This window comes from Cnephaeus nilssonii, assembly GCF_951640355.1.
Source record: "Cnephaeus nilssonii genome assembly, chromosome: 13".
Taxonomy (NCBI): domain Eukaryota; kingdom Metazoa; phylum Chordata; class Mammalia; order Chiroptera; family Vespertilionidae; genus Cnephaeus; species Cnephaeus nilssonii.
In genome coordinates this window covers 70,351,309-70,372,668 of record NC_137084.1, presented here as the reverse complement: position 1 = coordinate 70,372,668, position 21,360 = coordinate 70,351,309, and the positions used below count along the sequence as shown (strand labels likewise).

The 21,360-nt window shown below is 38.9% G+C and overlaps 1 protein-coding gene across 1 annotated transcript in view; it reads left to right on the top strand.

The window, feature by feature from the left end:
- The window catches only part of DDX10 (DEAD-box helicase 10), a 250,891-nt gene that overhangs the window by 29,789 nt on the left and 199,742 nt on the right, over positions 1 to 21,360 (top strand). The window contains exons 8-9 of the mRNA XM_079787350.1: positions 6,611 to 6,773; positions 10,881 to 10,965. Coding sequence (XP_079643476.1) covers positions 6,611 to 6,773; positions 10,881 to 10,965 — 248 coding nt within the window. The remainder of the gene's footprint in view (positions 1 to 6,610; positions 6,774 to 10,880; positions 10,966 to 21,360) is intronic.

Genomic DNA, 21,360 nt, shown 5'->3' with positions numbered 1-21,360 from the left:
CTCTGACAGTTCTAATATAGAGAAAGGGCAAACAGCAATATTAAAATATTTCTTCTAATTCCCTTTTAATGTGCATGAATTTCGTGCACCGGGCCACTAGTGTAGAACATAAAAATTGGTAGAATGAACAATGGAATGACTAGATTAACCAGAGGTCTTTATAATCTGAGACTCACATACCCTCGATGAAGACTGAATTGAATATGTCACTTATTTTCATGCTTTCATATCTTTGTTCATGCTGATCTTTGGAATGCCCTCCCTGCATCCTTTCATCCCTTTATCCCAATTCTGGGGAAATATTTAGCATACTTTAAGGCTAACAAGCTCAAATATTATACTTGGAAGTCCTTTTCTGACACTCCAAATTCCCTTGTTACAATTAACTTCCTCTCCTACCCTCTGTAGTGTTTAGTTCATAAACATTTCTTCAACACTAGCCTTGTGCTACAATTAAAGGTTTCAGTGATTGTATAAGAAAACTGGGTTCCTTCCCTTACAGAGAAGAGACCCTGGATGATTTTTGCCACTTTTTCACACTCCCTGATGACTTAGTTATTGGCATAGAATAGGTTGATTCTAGATTTATAACTTTTGGAATAGCTTAGCCTGATAAGTATGAGGATGAGTCTCCCTTTATCTTATGAGGAAGATAAGTAGTGGTTTCTCATTTTACCATGTAAAGAATGACTTTGCAGTTTTATTTTAGGACCTACTTTTAGATTTTTAGAACTTTACATCTCTGAAAGAAGGGATGTTTTTGCTATGTATATATAAGGAAATAAGTTTAGAGTTTATATTTGAAATTTTACTCCATAATACTCTGCTTTGCCTTTCATCACAGTGGATGAAGAATCTACAACTAGTCCCTCTACTGGTGCTCCCTATCCTCTCTCTGCACAAGGCGTTTGTTACTGCAGATGTCCTCTGTCCTATGTTTTCTTGTCTCCCTGTTATTCTTGAATATTGCCCAGATTAACCCTTTGCACTCGCTTGCTTTTTTCTCGATTCCTTTATTCTAATGCTAACCGTGTCGAGTCACACTCGACATCCAAGTGCAAAAGGTTAAGAATAAAATACAAAGCTCATATCCCTTTACAAACACTGCCTCTATTTTCTGCTCTTCTTCACAGCAAACTCTTTTAACGATTTATCTCTCCACTCAGCATCACTGTCTCATCTCCTCTTCTCTCCTCAGTCTTCCAGAGTCAGCCCCTTTAAAAGGTACAGCCTACCAAAGTCAGTGGTCAGTCATTAGTCCTTACTTATTTGACCTCTTAGAAGCATAGCAATGCAGTTGAGCATTCTCTCCTTCTTGAAACACTTCTTTAGACTTCTGTGACTCCACACTAACATGTTTCCCCTTGCCTCTGACTGCTCTGTTAACCTTCCTTGCTGGCTCTCTTTTGCCTTCCACTGCAGGTTAAAGTTCTTCCAATCTCTGTCCTCTACCCTTCTCTGCCCCTTTTCCATCTATTCTCTTTCTGGGTAACCTCTTCAATTCCATGGCTTTAAGTGCTATCAGTATTCTGGCAGCTGCCAAATCCACATCTCAAACTTGATTACTAGGTATTTCCAATTGAATGTCTAAAGCACATCTCAAATTTAACATAGAAAAAACAATTTAAAATTTTCTTTCTCCTAAGATTTGCTTCCTCATCTCAATATGTGACTTGATTCCCCCCCCCCCCTCTTTTATTATATTTATTCAGGTGATACTGGTTAACCAAATTATACACGTTTCAGATGCACAATTCTATAACACATCATCTATACATTGTGTTTTGTGTTCACCACCCTAAGTCAAGTCTCTGTCCATCACCATTTTCCCCCCAATACCTTCCTCTACCTCCTCCCAACACCCCCCGAATTCTTAATTGTTGTCTGTCTTTATCCATATTCAGTCTATTGATAACTCATTAGCACTACCATTCTCACTACCCCTCATGCTGCTCTTTACTCTGAACCATGCTTAATTTCCTCATACTCCTGGTTGGTCTCTCCATTTCTTTACTCTCTTTACTGTAGTTATTCCACATTATAGCAACAATGATCTTTGGAAAGTGGAAACCGGAATATGTCACTGCCTTGCTGCAAACCTTCTAAGACTTTTTCTATAAATTTTAGAATTAAATATAAACTCCTTACTTAGAACCTATATGGCTTTAATCTATATACATCTTCCACCTCAACCAGTTTTTTCAATAGTAGGAATTCAAGGTCAGTCTTGATTTGAGAGAGACAGATTGTAGAAAGTTTTCATGGACTCACTTTATACCTTAATTTCCATATGTACTTCTCTGAGATTGACTTGCCTGAGGGGGCCTCTGTGGTCTGTAGGTTCTCATTTCCCATTTCCTTTTCATGGTAGTTCTTTTTTTTTTTTTTTAAATATATACATTTTTTATTGATATCAGAGAGGAAAGGAGAAGGAGAGAGAGATAGAAACATCAATGATGAGAGAGAATCATTGATCAGCTGCCTCCTGTATGCCCCCCTACTGGGGATCAAGCCTGCAACCCAGGCATGTGCCCTTGACTGGAATTGAATCTGGGACCTTTCAGTCTGCTGGCCGATGTTCTATCCACTGAGCCAAACCGGCTAGGGACATGGTAGTTCTTTTAAAAACTTTACAAAAGAAAGGCTTATGTCTTTCTATCCTTAATCTTACTGATTCATTGTCTCATGGTCAGAGAACCTTTCTGGCACCAGGGTAGCTAATCAGAAAGCGAATGACTCTAATAAGGTAACAGGTCATTTCAAAATTCAGGTGGTTTCCCATTCTTTACTTTGAACAAAATTTGAAGGGAGACTTAAATGGAGTTATTAGGTGCTAGATAATTATAAACTAGAGGCCCAGTGCATGAACTCATGCACAGGTGGAGTCCGGCCAGCCTGCCTGGATTGGGGCCCAATCAGGGGCGGGCTGGCTGGGGGCAGGGGCCGTGGGTGATTGGCCAGTAGGGGTGGGGGGGGCAATCAGGGGTGGGGTCAGCTGGGGCAAGGGGCTGCAGGCCTTTGTGGTGGGGTGGGCTGATCAGGGGTGGCGCCAGCTCGGGGGAAGGGCTCTCAATCAGTGTGGGAGAGGCTGATCAGGGTCGGGGCCGAGGGAGTGTTGGTGGCTGCCCCATCCTCGAACAGGGTGGGAGAGGCTAATTGGGCCAGTTCGCTGGCCATAGTGGGCGTCATAGCGACAGATCGTTCCAGTCATTATGGTGTTCCAGTTGCTGGCTTTTTATATATATAGATTTTATCTGTCATGATTTTGCAAAATTTTTACCTTTTTATTGAATTTATTAGAGTGATATCTATATATACAAAAGGCTTATATGCTAAGTGTCACTCCAACTGTCCGACCTTTCACTATGATGCGCACTGACCACCAGGGGGCAGATGCTCAACTCAGGAGCTGCCGTGACACACACTGGCCATTTACAAAGAAACGGCAGCACGGACCTGGTGCCGACAAAGCAACACTCGGCTTCCCCCAAGTGGGACACAGGCCCCGCCACCACCCTGGAGTGACAGCCCACCAAATTGCAGCTGATGCTGCCGAGACCCCATGGTGCAAAATGCAGCCCACAGCCCAGCCCAGCCCGGAAACGGTCACTGTGGGCACCGGGTAATGACGTCACGTAGCAATGCCTGGCTTCCTCTCCTAGCGGCTAACCTCCTTGCAGAATCTTCAGCCCAGGAACACGACTTGCTTTATAGCCAGGTGCAAACATTTTACACTTTAACCAAATGTTTGTGAAGCTTTTTCCCATGCCTCATCTCATTTGTCCTTACAGAAGTCCTGGAGTAGGCAGATAGGAGACTTGGTGGAATCCTATTTTCTTTTAATTAGCCGGAAAACAGACATTTAGTAAGTTTAGAAACTTGATCCGACTGGAAAGAAGTAAGAAATGGTGGAACTTGAAAATAACTTCAGGTTTTCTCACTGCGCAGAATATGGTCAAACACTGCTGTAGTTAAATATTTTACCCTTTGTTCTCCCTGCATGATCTATAATAATAATCTGCTTCATGTTGATATTTGCTGCTGTGTTGCTGACAGTTACCTGAAAGAGAAGTTGGGGTAGTTCACTGGGCTGTAAAAAGTTTAGCTACATCAGAAAGCAGGTGTAATTAAGCAAGCTTATTTTATCTATACTAATAATAGAGGAATATGCAAATTGGGATGTCGTCATGTAACGACCAATCAGGATGGGGGAGGGGTCGTGGCAGAAAGCTCTCAGCATGCCTGTGCCGGTCCGAAGGGCGTGGGGAGGAAGGGAGAGCAGATAGGCAGTTAGGGGCATCAGGCCAGGAGGGGAGAGCAGATAGGCAGTTGGGGCAATCAGGCAAGTAGGGGAGAGCAGATAGGGCCATCAGGCCGGCAGGGGAGCAATTAGGGGGGATCAGGCAGTCAGGCAGGTGAGCAGTTAGGAGCCAATGGTTCCAGATTGTGAGAGGGATCCCGGATTGGAGAGGGTGCAGGCCGGGCTGAGTGACCCCCACACCCCGTGCATGAATTTCATGCACTGGGCCTCTTGTCCTATATAATAAAAAGGTAATATGCAAATTTACCCTCACACCCTCACAAGATGGCTGCCTATGACCAGGCTGGCAGGGGGGTTAGTGAGGGACAATCAAACAACTGAACAAGCAGGCTGCATGGGGCGATCAGGCCGGCAGGGGGGGCAGTTGGGGGCGATTAGGCTGGTGGGGAGGCAGTGAGGGCGACTGGGCCGGTGGGGGGGGGGTTAGTGAGGGACGACCAAATGACTGAATAGCAGGCTGCTTGGGGTGACCAGGCCAGCGGGGGGGGGGGGGGGGGGAGCCGTGAGGGGTAACCAGGCTGGCTTAGGGGGCAGTTAGGGGTGACCAGGCTGTCCGTGGGGGCAGTACGGATTGGGGAGGGTGCAGGCTGGACTGAGGGGACTCCCCCTCCCCCGTGCACGAATTTCGTGCATCGGGCCTCTAGTATACATATAAAAGGTTAAGTTGCCTCATGCATGCGCGATGCATATAAAGCTCTCGCTGACGCCAATCGCATATGTGTGTTTCAATCTGTCATTTTCAATCGTGAATTTGGTTGACACTTCTATTATAGAGAAAGGGCGAATAGCGATATTAAAATATTTCTTCTAATTAATTTCCTTTCAATGTGCATGAATCTGCACCGGGCCACTAGTTGGGTAATAAAATTACATAGATTTCAGGAGTACAATTCTTTAATACATCATCTGCATATTTATTGTGTATTCAGCACCCAAAGTCAAGTCTTCTTTCTGATTTTTATAAGAGTTCAGAGAGTTAAAGTTCATTTTAGTCCATTTCCTATATTTTTGTGATGAGATTTTCTTAATACCTACATTATAAAGAGAAAATAGAAATAAAATAATGCTGTACTCTGCCTGGGTCTAGCAATCAGTAGTATTCACTTATGAATACATAAGATAAAGACAAGTAGTAAAACTATAACAATCAGCTCTATTTAGTCCCATAAATTAAGAGATGTAATAACATCTACTATTGTATGTCCAATATTTTACAGCAATAAAATATTTTATGTCTAACAGTTTTTTAAAATCAAATTCTAGCATTTCTTGTTTTGGTCATTTCTGTACTAATAATGATTGTAGTGATAGTTTATTTAACCCCAAAAGAAAATTTTTAATACAGCTTTATGGCCACAGGAAATTTTTAAATGTTAAAACTGATATACATATATTTGTTGTATAAAACAATAAATTTTGATAAAGTCTTCAAAAGACTTTCAAGCATAATGCTGTAAAGATAAAATTCTGTGTAGTCAGGAAATAAGAGTTCAAGGAGGAAAAGGAATGATGTAAAATTTCTTTTTGTTAAAGAGAAGTTTCTTCACATTGTATTTTTAACTTTTTATTTTTTTAAGACTTAATTTTTTTAGAGCTGTTTTAGGTTTGCAGCAAAATTGAAGGGCTGTCTCACACAATGCATAGTTTCCTCATTATTATGTTTTAAAATATATTGTTGTTTATTTCAGAGAGAAAGGGAGAGGGAGAGAGAGATAGAAAATAGAAACATCAATGATGAGAGAGAATCATTGATCGGCTGCCTCCTGCATGTCCCCCACTGAGGATCAAGTCTGAAACCCAGGCATATGCCCTGACCAGGAATTGAACTGTGACCTCCTGGTCCATAGGTTGATGCTCAACCAGTGAGCCACATTGGCCAGGCGTCTCCTCATTATTTTGACATGTTATAAATAATTGGTAGTGGGTATCAAATTGCTTTGCTATTTAGAATCTATTGTGTACATTTATAAGATGTTTTAAGTATTTATTTAAAAATATTAATATTTACAATATACCAGAAATTACATTCTTTGTAACCAATTAAATTTGCAAAAATATCAGCTATAAACTTAAAAAGGTAAGGGGAGTACCCCTCCCCCCCCACCAGAATTGATTAGGGAATAACGTGAGAAAAAATGCTTTTAACACCATAACTCTACTACATATTCCTTTTTCTGCTCTATATATCTTTAATAGTGCTCCTTAATACATTTTTTGCTGTTCATCTTGTAAACTTGCTTTGCTGCTGCTATCCAGATATATTAAACTCATTTTTCTGTTAATGCCTAGGTTCAGTATCTGTATCGAGTGTTTTGCCGGCTACGTCCTGGTATTTCTATCCTTGCTCTGCATGGTCGACAGCAGCAGATGAGAAGAATGGAAGTCTATAATGAATTTGTTCGCAAGAGAGCTGCAGTACTCTTTGCTACTGATATTGCAGCCAGGGGATTGGGTAAGAAAGATTTGGAGAAAATATTCTGTGATCATGGGAAATACGATTTGCTTATAAATGTGTAGATTCTGGGAATTCAAATAGTTTGACTCAAATAATTGGGCTGTCTTATAAGAGAAAAACAAGTGAATTGGTAACTGAGATGATTAGCATTAAGAATATACATCAGTGAAGATTTTTTGTAATATTTCCATCTTTGTGATCATATTGTTTTATGATAATAGCTATAGCATAGAATCCTGAGGAGCCTACAAAATCACAGAAGAATGAAAGGTTTAAAGATATTAAAAAATTGTTGTGTTTTTTGAAACTGAAAATTTAATAAATAAATATTACAGCTTATTTAACAAGAAAAATCAGTGAAGTCCATCTTTTCAGCAAGCATCCTAGTTTTTATTTTAAAATCATATTTAATATATTTAAACCTTCAAAAAGCCACTGTGATTTACAACTGGTGGCTTTGTGAAGGTTGAATGAGGTATGGAAATAATTATGGGCAAACTAGAGATGAGAATAAATGAGATGAGAATAAATAGGTGGTAATTTGAATTCTTGAATCACTTTATTTTACTGTGTTAATTATTATGACAAATTTTAAATATACACAAAGACAATAGGTCTACTGTATGGTCATATACTACCCACTTTAAGTAACTATCTTTTTCATGATTCCTTTTCCTCCTGTCTCTTTATTTCTCTTGGAGTATTTGAAATGATAGCTCAAGACATCATATTAGTTTATCCCTCTGTAACTGGAGGTATTTAGATAAGTATGCATGTTTTTAAAGCTCTCTAGGCTATGTCATTATATCACAACTTGGTAAAATGAACATTTTGCATTTACATTGTTTTGACTACATAATTGTGTGATAAGGGAAGTAGTGTAGTATGATTGTCTCCTTTTTTGTACTTTCGTTTGTGTTTTTCTTTGAATTAATAATTAAAATTTGCTTAGTTTTGTTTTCCAGTTCTAATGTTTCTCAAATGTTCCTGTAGATGTCACATGCCTAATTGTCTAGCAGTTCATAAACAGTCTGTTTTGTTTTTTTCTCTCTTGAAAATTTCTCTTCTGGTAGTCTTTGGTCTCCAGCTCTAATCTAACTGGTTGCTTCATAAGCTTGATGCACATTTGCCATCCGGGACTTCTCTTCTCAGATCTTTTTTGATTTCTTTTCTTTTTAAATTTCATTCTCTAATAGCTTTCTAAGAAAGGGTGCATGGGAGGTAAATTTTTTGTCATTGCATATCTGTGTCCTATTCTTTTTTTTTTCTTTAATCCTCATCTGAGGATATATTTTTATTTATTTATTGTTTTGAGAGAGAGAGGAAGGAAAAGAGAGAGAGGGAAACATGGATATGAGAAATATCAATGGGTTGCCTCCTAGGATTGAACTCACAACCTAGGTATGTACCCTGACCAGTAATTAAACCCGCAACCTTTTGATGTATGGGACAATGCACTAACCAACTGAGCCACCCGGGGTGGCTCAGTGTCCTATTTTTTGAATAACAGTTGGAATGGGAATAGAATTCTAGGTTGAAATATTTTACATTACAGGTTTTGCAGATATCTTGAAATATTGTTAAACCTCTTCTATTATGTTATTACTAGAGGCCCAGTGCATGATTTAATCATGCACCTGGTGCACCAGCGGGCTGTCCGCCGGTGCCCCAGGCCTTCCGAAAGCCTCCGGCGCTGCGGAGGCTTTCGAAAGGCCTTGCGCCGGAGCAGACAGGCGGCCAGGTCCCCCGCTTTGGCCTTTGATCGCGGGGGACCTGTCCGGCTGGCTGTCCGCCGGCGCCCCAGGCCTTCCGAAAGCCTCCGGCGCTGCGGAGGCTTTCGAAAGGCCTTGCGCCGGAGCAGACAGGCGGCCAGGTCCCCCGCTTTGGCCTTTGATCGCGGGGGACCTGTCCGGCTGGCTGTCCGCCGGCGCCCCAGGCCTTCCGAAAGCCTCCGGCGCTGCGGAGGCTTTCGAAAGGCCTTGCGCTGGAGCAGACAGGCGGCCAGGTCCCCCGCTTTGGCCTTTGATCGCGGGGGACCTGTCCGGCTGGCTGTCCGCCGGCGCCCCAGGCCTTCCGAAAGCCTCCGGCGCTGCGGAGGCTTTCGAAAGGCCTTGCGCCGGAGCAGACAGGCGGCCAGGTCCCCCGCTTTGGCCTTTGATCGCGGGGGACCTGTCCGGCTGGCTGTCCGCAGGCGCCCCAGGCCTTCCGAAAGCCTCCGGCAGCCATGGTACAGACGCTGAGCTCGCGGGCGCCAGAGGCACCGCGAGCTCAGCGTCCTTCTGGCCCAATCAGCTACCCCGGCCACCCTGAGTCCCGCCCCCTGCGCCTCCTGCTGGCCCAATCGTGGGCGTAGCGGAGTGATGGTAATTTACATATTACCATTTTATTATGTAGGATGGTGGTTATCAGACCCACAATTAGGTTGTTACTTAATGTGTTAATAAATAAGTATACATAGTACAATATTAAATTTTTAATAAAAATGTTTATATTTTATTATAATTTTTCTTTTATAGTCCTATACGTTTTAATTTATACATTAAAAAAGGGTCCGTAACACAGACAATGGGGCGGTGAAGACCTGGGGGGGGGGGGTTGGAGGGGGCCAGTGGGGGGAAAAAGGGGACATATGTAATACTTTCAAGAATAAAGAATTATTTTTAAAAAAGGGGTCTATAGGTTTCAGATAGCCACAAAAAATGTCAAGAACCTTTGTTCTAGTTTATTTTAAAAAGTTTAGATGAATGTATTCATAAATAGCATGTACTTTCTTGGGTGTTTAAAAACTTTGCATCAGTAATATTAAACAAACTAGTCTATGACTTGCTTTTAAAGTCTTCCCATGTTAATGTGTATTTTGTAGAGTATGTCATAGCATGAATTTATCCATTCCTGGAGTAAAGGACATTCAAGTTTATGTTTTTATTCCAAAGAGGTGCAATGAATAATCTGAAGCTCTATTCTTATGTAAATGTTTAAGAATTTCTTTAGAATACACCAGTATCGTTTTTAAACTTTCTTTTATTCTTAATTTTTTCTAAATTATTTTACTATTTTAATGAGCAACATACGCATATGGGTAAAAATGAGTTACAAGACAAATCAGTCCCTACTCTACCCCTCCTCACTCTTCAAAAAGCAATTATTTCAATCTGCTATTTCTTCTTTTGACATTTAGTTTTATATTTTGGAGTAACAATCTTATACTGTCAATTCTTAATTTGTCAAGTTTAGAAATTATCTCATGATTTGCTTTAAAAAAATATATTTTTATTGATTTCAGAGAGAGAGGAAGGGAGAGGGAAGAAGGAATAGAAGCATCAGTGATGAGAAAGAATCATTGATTAGCTGCCTCCTGCATGCCCCCTACTAGGGATCAAACCCAAATCCATCCTAGGCATTTGCCCTGCCGGGAAATTGAGCTGTGACCTTCTGGTTCATGGGTCCACGCTCAACCACTGAGCCACATCGGCTGGGCTAAACATTTCCTTTTGTTACTCCCATCTTTTTTTTTAAAGTGCTCAGTCCTTTCATCTATGATAGAAGGTGGTCTGAAAACCTCATAGCAAAGTTTCTAAATGACTAAAGATAGTAAGAGAATGAGCAATTAAGGAATTGAGAGCAAGATCTCTGGAAATGAACGGAAACTTATGTAGCCAGAAATATATATGGAGTAATTACTGCCAGGAAATTGGGAGAGGGACTTAATTCGAATGGAGATGGGAATAGCAGGAAAAGTAAACCTTTATTTAAATTTAGAAACCAGTTTTATGGTTCACTAGGAACCCATGAGAACTGGTTCTTTTAGGTTATTAAATATCAGGATATTTCATTATTTGTATAACACAAAGCTGTCTGTCTCTGCTGTGTCAGATAAGAAATAATTTTCACATTCAAATACTGTTATTAATTTTAGCTCACTTTGTCAAAGAAGTGTTTATTATCTCTTGGTTCATGCAATTAATTTTATTTTTAAGAGTCCACAGATTATAGCTATCAGTTTGATGTGACAGAAAGTCCTAGCAAGCAATATTGTAAAATAAAAATAGTGCAGCAGAGCAGACCTTGAAACTGACTTTCTACCTTGACATTCTTTCTGTACAGATTTCCCAGCTGTGAATTGGGTTCTTCAGTTTGATTGTCCTGAAGATGCCAACACATATATTCACCGTGCAGGTAGAACTGCCAGGTGAGTGTGCTGGCCCATTTCTTTGCTTTTGGTGCTATCTAAATAAAAAACTATGCTCCCTGAAATGCAGACATAGAATTCAGGAAAGTGAGTATAGTTGGGCATTTTTATGGTGTAGTTTGAGAACATCTGGTCAGCTGTTATAAGTCAGTATGGCTGAGACTTGATTACTGCTGCGAAAAATCAATGAAAATCTTATTTTAGTTTTTTTGTTCTAACTTTGTTTACTTACTAAACTTTTTACAAGAACTGCTCACTGAACATCATCTCTCTGAATCCTAATGATCCCTCAGTGAGGTATAGGACTGTTATTTAATATCTATTTTCAGAGAAGGAAACTAAGTGTTTGAGCAGTTAAACAATTTTTTGAAGACACACAGCCCCAGGATTCTAATCCAGGCAGTCTGACTCCTCTAGTCTAGATCTGTACTCTTACTTTCTATGGTATCGGCCCTAAGAGGCAAGGTGGTTTTGAGTTGTAGATTTCTCTCTTTTTTCCCCCCTAGTGTGGAAATTAGACATTGCTGGAGGCTACTCCAAAATACTCCCTTTTTCATATATGTCCCCCTTCTTCCCCAATAAAAACATCACTAAAAGTTGGTGGCTTAAAAATCTGAAGTAACTGTTGTTCCAGTTAGTGTCTCTTCCATCATGAAACATCAATGTCCATTGACGTCCACATTATAAATATTCTCTTAACCAATTTTGATGAGAAAGAAAGTGGCAATAAAGTGGAAAACCAAAGAAATAGTCCATCTGTGGCTAATCATAATGAATCATAACCCTATTGTGGTTATCATTTTGGCTGTTTCCAATTCTTAACCATCACAATTATCAGTAAAATGAACAAGTGCTAACAAGCGGCGGGGAAACTATCTGGAAAAGAATATAGAAAAGTCATAATCATTTGGGAGTAAATGGCATAGAAAGGTATCTAAATGAATGAAAAGAATAACAAATGTCTTTGCTATTGAGGTTGCAGTGAAGTTGGAATATGTATGCTGCTGGTAGAACTGTGAATGGTTAGCATCTTTCTGGATAGCATTTTGTAATACTTATTCAAAAGTCTTAAGAGTTCTTCCTTTTGACTCAGTAACTCCATATCCAGAAATTGATCTTAAGAAAATAGGGAGAAGGAAAAAGTTTCAGTAAAGATGTTCATTTTACTGATATTTGTGATGGTTAAGAATTGGAAACAGCCAAAATAATAACCATAATAGAGTTACACTTAATTATGATTAACCACAGATGGACTATTTTTTTTTTTTTTGGTTTTCCATTTTGTTACCACTTTCTCATCAAAACTGGATAAACGAGTATTTATAATATGGACGTCAATGAGGCATTGACGTTTAATGATGGAAGAGACACTAACTGGAACAACAGTTACTTCAGATTTTTAAGCCATGAACTTACAATGATTCCCTAGGGATGGCAGGATCTTTAGAACAATATTGGAATACTCATCCAAGCAGAGACTCATTCTCCAGTAGTTTTTCTTCCATTTGCCCTGCATGTCCTTCAGCAAGTGGTCCAATTGTCTTCTGTCTCTTGTTTATCTATGAAGTCCTTTGGTGTTTACTTTTACATTTCTTCGTGTCCACAGTTCTCATGGCTTTAAATAAATTTTATCTTTTTGTTTGATTCTGTTGTTTGTTTCAGCGTAAGTGAAGGTTTTTCATATTCTTCTACAGCCTAAGAAGTAGAGCTCTTTCTTTCTCTTTGTTTTCTAATTATCATAAAATGTTTTGACTGTTCAAACATTTTTCATTTGGCTCACTTTTAGCCCATGGGCTATTAAACATGGGCTTTAGTCAAGGTCTCATCACTTAAGTGCTTTTCTTTTGACCACCATTAAGGGAGAGCATAGTATAAGAGTGAAAGGTAAAAAAAAAAAAGAGTGAAAGGTAAAACTTTTTATAAACAGGATTTATGTATTAAAGGGTTCAAAGAATGTGTTTTTATTGCAGTTATATAATTTGAATAAGCAATGGGGTTAGAACTGGGTTCTGTGTATGATGTCTTTTTACATTTAGACAAACTTATCTTAGAACGACAACATTGTTTTTAATGTGATCTAAGTAAATGACCTAGGTAGAATAGCAGCCTTGTTTTCCATTTATGAGATGGTACATTGTGCTTCAGTGTCTCTGATGCATTGGGTACATGTTCAGATTATCTTTCATAGTGAGATATTCAGAAGTTTTTAGTTGTGGTTGTTGGAATGAATGTTTCTCTGTTGTTTAATTCTCAACAGATGTGTAATAAGTATGAATTTGTACAGGTGCCCATGTACACATTTGCATTTTGTGAAAGTTGGGTCTGGTCTCTCACTAGCATATTGGATCAGGAGTAAGCAGGCTTTTAGATTAGTGTTGACATGGGCAGGGCAAACTAATTCCTTTATAGAATACATTTAGCAATGTTTTGATATTATTCCTCCTATATGAAGATTATTGGACATTTTAGTGCATCAGGAAAATGTTCATGAAGGGCAAATGTTTCAGGATTCTTGTTTCCTAGAGAATTTGTTAAAAATGTTATGTGGTTGAGCCTGGCTGGTGTGGCTCAGTGGTTGAGTGTTGACCTATGAACCAGGAGGTCATGGTTCGATTCCAGGTCAGGGCTCATGCCGGGATGTGGGCTCAATCCCCAGTAGAGGGTGTGCAGGAGACAGCCAGTCAGTGATTCTTCTCATTGATGTTTCTCTTGCACTCTCTCTCCCTTACTCTCTGAAATCAATAAAAAATGAAAAATAAAAAAATGTTATGTAGTTCAACATGCCATGGTGAACATGAAATTGGTCTTAATGACTGTGGAGCTGCGGAGGAGGTAGAACAGCATCACAATTGATTGTATTTTAAGAGAGAGAGTACTAATTTGAAAAACTATTTTTTTAAATGCAATTTCTAATGTCATTAATTTTTAAAGTACAAGCCTGTTTGATCCTTCATAACCAATTAAAAATACTTTGAATTGACACTTTTAGATGTATAGTGAGTGGAAAGGTTTAGGATATGTAATGCTTATTTTTCTTTGGCAATTTAATAAAAATTGACTAAATTGCCATTTAAAAGTTGCCATTAATGGGTTTAGAGATAATTAGAAAATTTCTTAGGCCATGAGCCTGGATAATTGAATTGAATAAAGGCTAAATTAAAATTTGAAATTAATTAAAATCTTGTGTATATGCTGTAATTAAAACCAGGTTGCCAGATAGCATTTGCTTTTGGAATTGAACAGTGACATGAATGTAGATAAGTGAACTTAGTGCTTTGTGGCAAAATAACTAAAGTTTGGGAAAATTAGTTTTCCTCTTTTTTCCTGTGTTTTAGCTAAGTGAAAAGTATGATTCAGGTACTTGTTGCCTTAAAGTACTTACTCTATTTTAATTTTTAATTTATTCACCTGTCTAAAATTCTTTTGATCTTTATTTTATTTATTTTATTTTTTAAAAAAATATATTTTATTGATTTTTTACAGAGAGGAAGAGAGAGGGATAGAGAGCTAGAAACATCGATGAGAGAGAAACATCGATCAGTTGCCTCCTGCACACCCCCCACTGGGGATGTGCCCGCAACCAAGGTACATGCCCTTGACCGGAATCGAACCTGGGACCTTTCAGTCTGCAGGCCGACGATCTATCCACTGAGCCAAACCGGTTTTGGCTAAAATTCTTTTGATCTTTAGCAGTTGAGAAAAAATTCCCTCTGTTTCCCTTAATCATCCATACCCCTTTTAACATAGTGGTTAATCTCCTTTAGAAACAAATGAGGCAAGGGACCCAAATCTAGTTTTATAAAACTGTATCCTGTGATACTTTCTACTTCTTAAATGTGATTATCTTTAGGGTTTGCAGTGTTTGGTACTCACAAAATCAGGCTCTTCCACTTATAAAAAAGCCCAGTTGAAAATAAAGATTTGGGAATAGAAAATAGGTATATATCAGATACTCCTCACTTTCAAAATGTTTTCATTTGGGGAGTGAGGGTCTGTGGGTAAAAGGTGGGACTTCATGTAACTGTTTATATATAAGGAATTGGGAGTTGCTATATAAAAGATGGGAGTATGTGTATATGTGTGTGTGTGTGTGTGTGTGTGTGTGTGTGTGTGTGTGTATATATATATATATATATATATATATATATATATATATATATATGTAACTGTTTTGTTTTCCAGAGTAGCAGTACAGTCCAGCAATATTACAGCTCCACTTTAGTTATCTTGGCTGTGTTTTGTGGCTCTCAGATTTTGTGGGGAGTGATTTAGGTGGTTCCACTAGGGGACAGCAGAGGACAGTTCTTTGCCTTGCACACTCATGGGCAATAGTTTAGATCATCAGCAGCAAATATACAGATGGAAAGTGTTTTAAATTTCTAATGTGATAACTTGTCAAGAGTTTATGATGGTTGTTTTTGGGAAATACTCGTACTTTATAGAACAGATAATGAAGAAAACAATTTAAATTGGTTTGTAAATTGAAATAATTAAAGTGAGAAGACAATTTCCATGAGTATTAATTTACTGAAGCTTACTACGTATACCTTAGGTTTAAGATAGGTACAATATTTGCTAGTGAAAATTCTTTCATTCCCTTAGTTTAGACTTTACAGAGATTCTAGCTTCAGTCCACTCTACCTTTATAGAGGCTGGTACTTCCTTACATGGCCTTCTGCCTTTGTCTATTGGTATCTGGAATTTAAAGCTTAAAAAACGGAGGGCAAAATCAATCCATTATTTTTGCATCAAAGAAGTATTGGGGAGCTAAGGAAGAGTATGACCAGTCTAGCTATCAAGGTAGATAAAGGGGCTGATATTTCTTAGGAGTCTATTCTTTCCCAGGTACTTCCCTCTTGCTCTCCTGCTGTCTATCCTCAACATAGCAGGCAGAGTGATCCTTTTTAAAACACAAGCCAGATCACGTGGCTCCTCTGATGGCTTCCCATTTTACTCAAGAGTAAAAACCAGTGGCTTTCTGGGCTTACATTGTGCAACCCCCTTCCAACCCCAGTTCCTATTATCCTATGCTCCACACTGGTCTTGTTGTTTCTCCTGTATGCCAGGCATGTTTTTGTCTTAGACCTTTATATTATCTGTTTCTCTGGACTGCTTTTCCTTAAGTATCCACATGGCTGTCTTTCTTACCCTGCCCCAACCTCTCCTCCTTACCTGGTTCTTTTTTTTTTTTCATAGCACTTGACACCTTTAAATATATTAGAGCATTAACTTATATTTATTATTTGCTTTTTGTTCTCTTTACTAGAATATAAGCTTTATAAAGGCAAGGCAGGTTGTCTGCTAAGTGATGTACTCTGAGTGCCTAGCACAGGGCTTGCAGAGTGGACACTTGATACAACACAACTAATTTCTCAAATCAGATGCATGAATTAGAGATCTTAGCTAATATATTAATTAGCTGTTTCAGTTTTACAAGTTATCCTACAGTTTAGTGACTTAAAGCAAGAACTGTATGTTATGGTTTCTGTGGGTCATCTGGCTATTGGTTAATCACATGTTCTTAATCTATTAAAACTTGAGTTTCATCTTTTTTTGTTGTTGTTGTTAGGCTACAGTCAAGGTGTCACACAGCACTTTCAGATTTAACGGGATGGACCCCTTTCCGAACTTTTTGACAGGATCATTTCTTACTGACTGGTCAAAGGTGCCTCTCAGTTCCTTTCTACGTGGTCATCCTCTTCATAGGGTTTCTCACAACATAGCAGCTGGCTCATCAGAGAGAGCAAATGAGAGGGAAAGGAGAGTAAGATGGAAACCACAATGTCTTTTATGACTTGGACTTGGAAGTCACACTCCATCTTATCTGTAGTATCCTGGTGGTTACACAAATTGCACAATTAAGTGTAGGGGGGGAAGTACGAGGGTGTGAATACCAGGAGGCCTGGATTATTGGGAGCCATTTTAGAAGCTGTCTAATACACCTAATATGAAACTTTAATAATTTCAAGGATAAAGGTAATCACGAGGTATATATGAGGCAGGAAAAAATCTGGGATTTTCAACACAGGTGCACAGGTTCATTCTTGCACATCAGGGTGTGCTCTGGCCCAGATTAATCTCAGAGTCTCTAAGTGATATGTATGGCTTATCACTTACACAGAAGTGCCATTGGTATACTCAGTTACAAGGCTAACCGTCATGACCTACCTCTTGAATCCATAGTCTGTCAACAAACCTGGTACATCCTGTTAATAGCATCTCATAGTTGAGGACTACTCTCACACTAGCAAATTTACCAGGTTTGCTCCCAAGCAGGCCTGTCACTGGTATGTTTATGAGGAAATCTGACTGTATTGCTTTTTATTTATTTATTTTTTGAAGCCAGAAAGACTCTTCCCTTCCCCTACATCCACATGGGGAATGCTTGGATTATATCTTAGCCACTTCCTAACACTCAATAAATATCTGAGTGAATAAATGAACGGACTCACTTAGCTTTTATGATAGCCTTATGGAAGAGATCTTATTAGGGAACTCTTCCTCAGAGATTATGAGGTTAAATGTCTCCAAGCTCACTCAGGAAGCACCAGTGCTGGCATTATACTGGGGCAGTGGTCGGCAAACTCATTAGTAGTCAACAGAGCCAAATATCAACAGTACAATGATTGAAGTTTCTTTTGAGAGCCAAATTTTTTAAACTTCTTCTAATGCCACTTCTTCAAAATAGACTTGCCCAGGCCGTGGTATTTTGTGGAAGAGCCACACTCAAGGGGCCAAAGAGCCGCATGGGGCTCGCGAGCCACACTTTGCCGACCATGGTACTGGAGTCTTTTCAGACACAGTTCACATTCTTCTAGTGTGCCCAGAACAGCTGTTTTTACTTAATGAACTTTAGTGGCTACTCTTCCCAGGCAGGGCTTCTAGACTTCATGAAAGCCTGGTCCTTGGAGAAAGAAGGTAGATAGCTTCAATTTGCTACAATTTGTGATCATACACTAAAATATATGCATTTTTTCCTTCTTTATTTGGACTATGAGAAGACACATATCGCATAGTTGATCAAACAGTCTCCTTAAAATTCAAGAAACTTGGGTTTGGCTCTGTCATCGCATGGCTGTGTACCCTTGGAAAAGTTACTAATTTCTTTAAGCCTCTGTTTCTGCTCTTGTAAAATGGGGTTAATTGTAGCTAACTCAGTTTCCTGAAAGGATAATTTTAGGTGGTATCAGTACTGCTTTAAAATGGGTTTTCTTCCTTTTTTTTCTTCTTTTCCTAAATCTATTAAAAACAGTCTTAGAATTTTTCTTTTCTGGAGATAGTTGATAGTGTTTAATGATTTCTACATTTGTCCTGTGAATGCCATAAATCTTTGTTCTTACTTATTTTTTTAGAAGCTTTCCATGCAATACACATTATCCAGCTTGGTTTCTTTGCAGTTATTTTGCAGTGAACTTCATTTGTCACACTGTTGAGCCTATTGTGGTATACTTGTTCATGTTTTCATGATCTTTGGCTGCAGATGACTTTATTTTTCCCAGGGTATTTCCCTGTCTTTTTCTTTTTTAAATCTAGTGTAAGTCTTTAGGTATTCTGAGTCAGAGATACCCTTTTTCCCCCCGGAAATAAGCTCTCCTTTGTACCACGTTGAGCAGGAGTAACAGAACAGTTGGACTCTGCTGCCTATGGCTCGCTGTCTGCATGGCTGGCTGCACTGTTCTCCCACAGTGGCAGGAACTGTTGGGGCTGGTTGCCACATGTAAGGCTGAGGCACAGGGAGAATAGGAGATAGAGGGAGGGGAAAAAAGAGAGAAGAGCTGTGGAATAGCAGAGTGTGACCAACAGTTGTCTCCATTTCTCTAACTCTTGATCAGACTTTTATTGAGAACAGTGATTAGTATATTAGTAGTTGCAGGGATAGAATTTTAGCTCCTGAAAGGACCTAGATCATCTCATTCAAATTGTGTAACTTATAAATAAAAAAATGTGATAAAAATGCCTGGCCGGTATGACTCAGTGGTTGAGCGTTGACCTAGGAATCAGGTGATCATGGTTCGATTCCTGGTTGGGGCACATGCCTGGGTTGTGGACTTGATCTCAAGTGTGGGGTGTGCAGGAGGCAGCCAGTCCATGGTTCTCTCTCATGGATGTTTCTATCTCTCTCTCCCTCTCCCTTCCTCTCTGAAATCAATAAAAATATATATTTTTTAAAAAGTGATGTACAGTGATAAAATGACTCATTATCTAGGGTTATAAATAGTACAATAGGGATTTGAAATTAGTTCTTTTAACCCCAAATCCAGTATTTTATGTACTAAATACAGCAATTTTCATCTCATGGTACACATAAACTAATTACTAAAATTCTGAGGGATACCAAAAAATAATATTTTTTTGCTGATCTGACCAAAAATAGGTACAGTTTTGATTCATTCACACCAAACAGCTATTGTTGTGTTGGCTGTTGTCATTTTTTTATTTGACAATCTGAGGGAAAAGACATCAATGCCCTTGACTAAATAGGTATGGCATGTTTTAAAAATTCTTGCGGCATGCTGGTTGAAAATTGCTGTACTAATGCAACTCCTGGTGGTTCGTTTACATTTTTTCATGCACCAAATATTTAGTGACCAGATTTTAGGTATAAATGATGTATATGTTAGGTATGGAAGGCAAATTCACACATGTCTTCAAAGGTAATGGTCAGAATAAGGAAATATGCTAATATTGGCAGATCAAGGATGTGTTAATGAGGTAATAGTGATACAAAAAATGTAGATTATTAAAAGCATATACAGTTTTTTACTTGGTTTTAATAACTTGTTTTATTATAAAAGTAACTAGCGTTCCCGTTGCAGGAAAAATCCTGCAATAGGGTTTCCTGCTGCACTCTACCCCACCCCGCCCGCTCTCCTTCCTTCTCCCCCGGCCCCGCCTCTGCTCCTCCCTTCTCCCCCGCCCCGCCTTTTCCACCAGCCTGCCCGCTCTCCTTCCTTCTCCCCCGGCCCTGCCTCCGCTCCTCCCTTCTCCTCCCCCCGCCTTGCTTGCTTCTCCACAGCTTTGCTCCCTTCTGCAGCTCTTGGCTTCTTTCTACGCTGTCTTGATATGCAAATTAGCCGCCATCTTTGTTTGGGTAATTTGCATACTCATCCTGATTGGCTGATGGGCGTGGCTTGGCTGGTGGGCGTAGCGAAGGTGCGGTCAATTTGCATATTTGTCTATTATTAGGTAGGATGCTTATTCACTATACAAATTCTAGACAATGGCAAAACAAACACCCAAATCCTACCACCTAGGAAATTTTTTATATATGTTTGTGCATTTTTAAAAAATTATAGAAATGGAATTATTCTAAATATATTATTTTATGATTATTCACCTGGAGAACCAGCCAAGCTTGGAGAACTGTGGGTGGCTAGATGATTGTGAACCCTGCCAGATCATGCTCTTAATCAGTAAAGGTATGGATGATCAAAATCAAAGGGTATTTACAGACTCAACTGGAACAGAGTGTGTGGTGGGGAATCTGAATGGGAGTAATTGAGGATTAATAGTTCTTGGCTAGAAGGCAAACTATTGCCATTATTTAAAATGGAAGAATTACCATTGGGATCCAATAGATCTGGATCTCCTATTATAGCTAGAAATACTAGTGTGCTCTAGGGTATAGAGATAGTTTCCTGATAGCAGAAAATCGTGATCAATCTATTGAGGATCCTTCTTTCTGGAGGGAATTCTGGTAGAGTTGAAAAAAGCAATGAATTGGAAATTATAGGTCTCTGATATGTAGTGATCAGTGTGCCACCCCGACACTGCCTTTGTCATTTCAGGAATTTTATTTTTAATTTGTTTCTTTCATTGTTTGCTTGCTTTTAAGTTTGGCAAAGTAATATAAAATGAAGCTCTATAAATTCTAAAGAGTTATATAAATGTAACATGCCATTAATACTGATGGTGAAAATGAGATTTTTGTTGGTTCAGATTCTGGGCTTTTTATATAGTGCCTAGAATGTCTCTTAAAATAATTTGTCTAAATATATGGAGTTTTAAAATGTAGTTCTTATGAAGAACATTTATTTCTCTTTATACATATACTTAGCCTTGGGCTTTGGATATTGCTTTTGAAATCTAAAAGCTAGCTCATGGGTAAATAAACTATTCTTGTAAGCATAAAAAAAAGTGAAATGTACTTATGCCTTCTTTTAAAAGTGCTTTTATTTTTTAAATAGAAGCTTACTGGAAATTTTTGGGTGTTGGTGTGTGGGAGATAATTTGTGCTTTCCGTTGCTTCCGGAAAAAGTTGTGTGATGTAAAATAGGTAAAATGGCCGGTGATTTTTTTTTTTTTAAATTAAAAAATATATATATTTTATTGATTTTTTTACAGAGAGGAAGGGAGAGGGATAGTTAGAAACATTGATGAGAGAGAAACATCGAT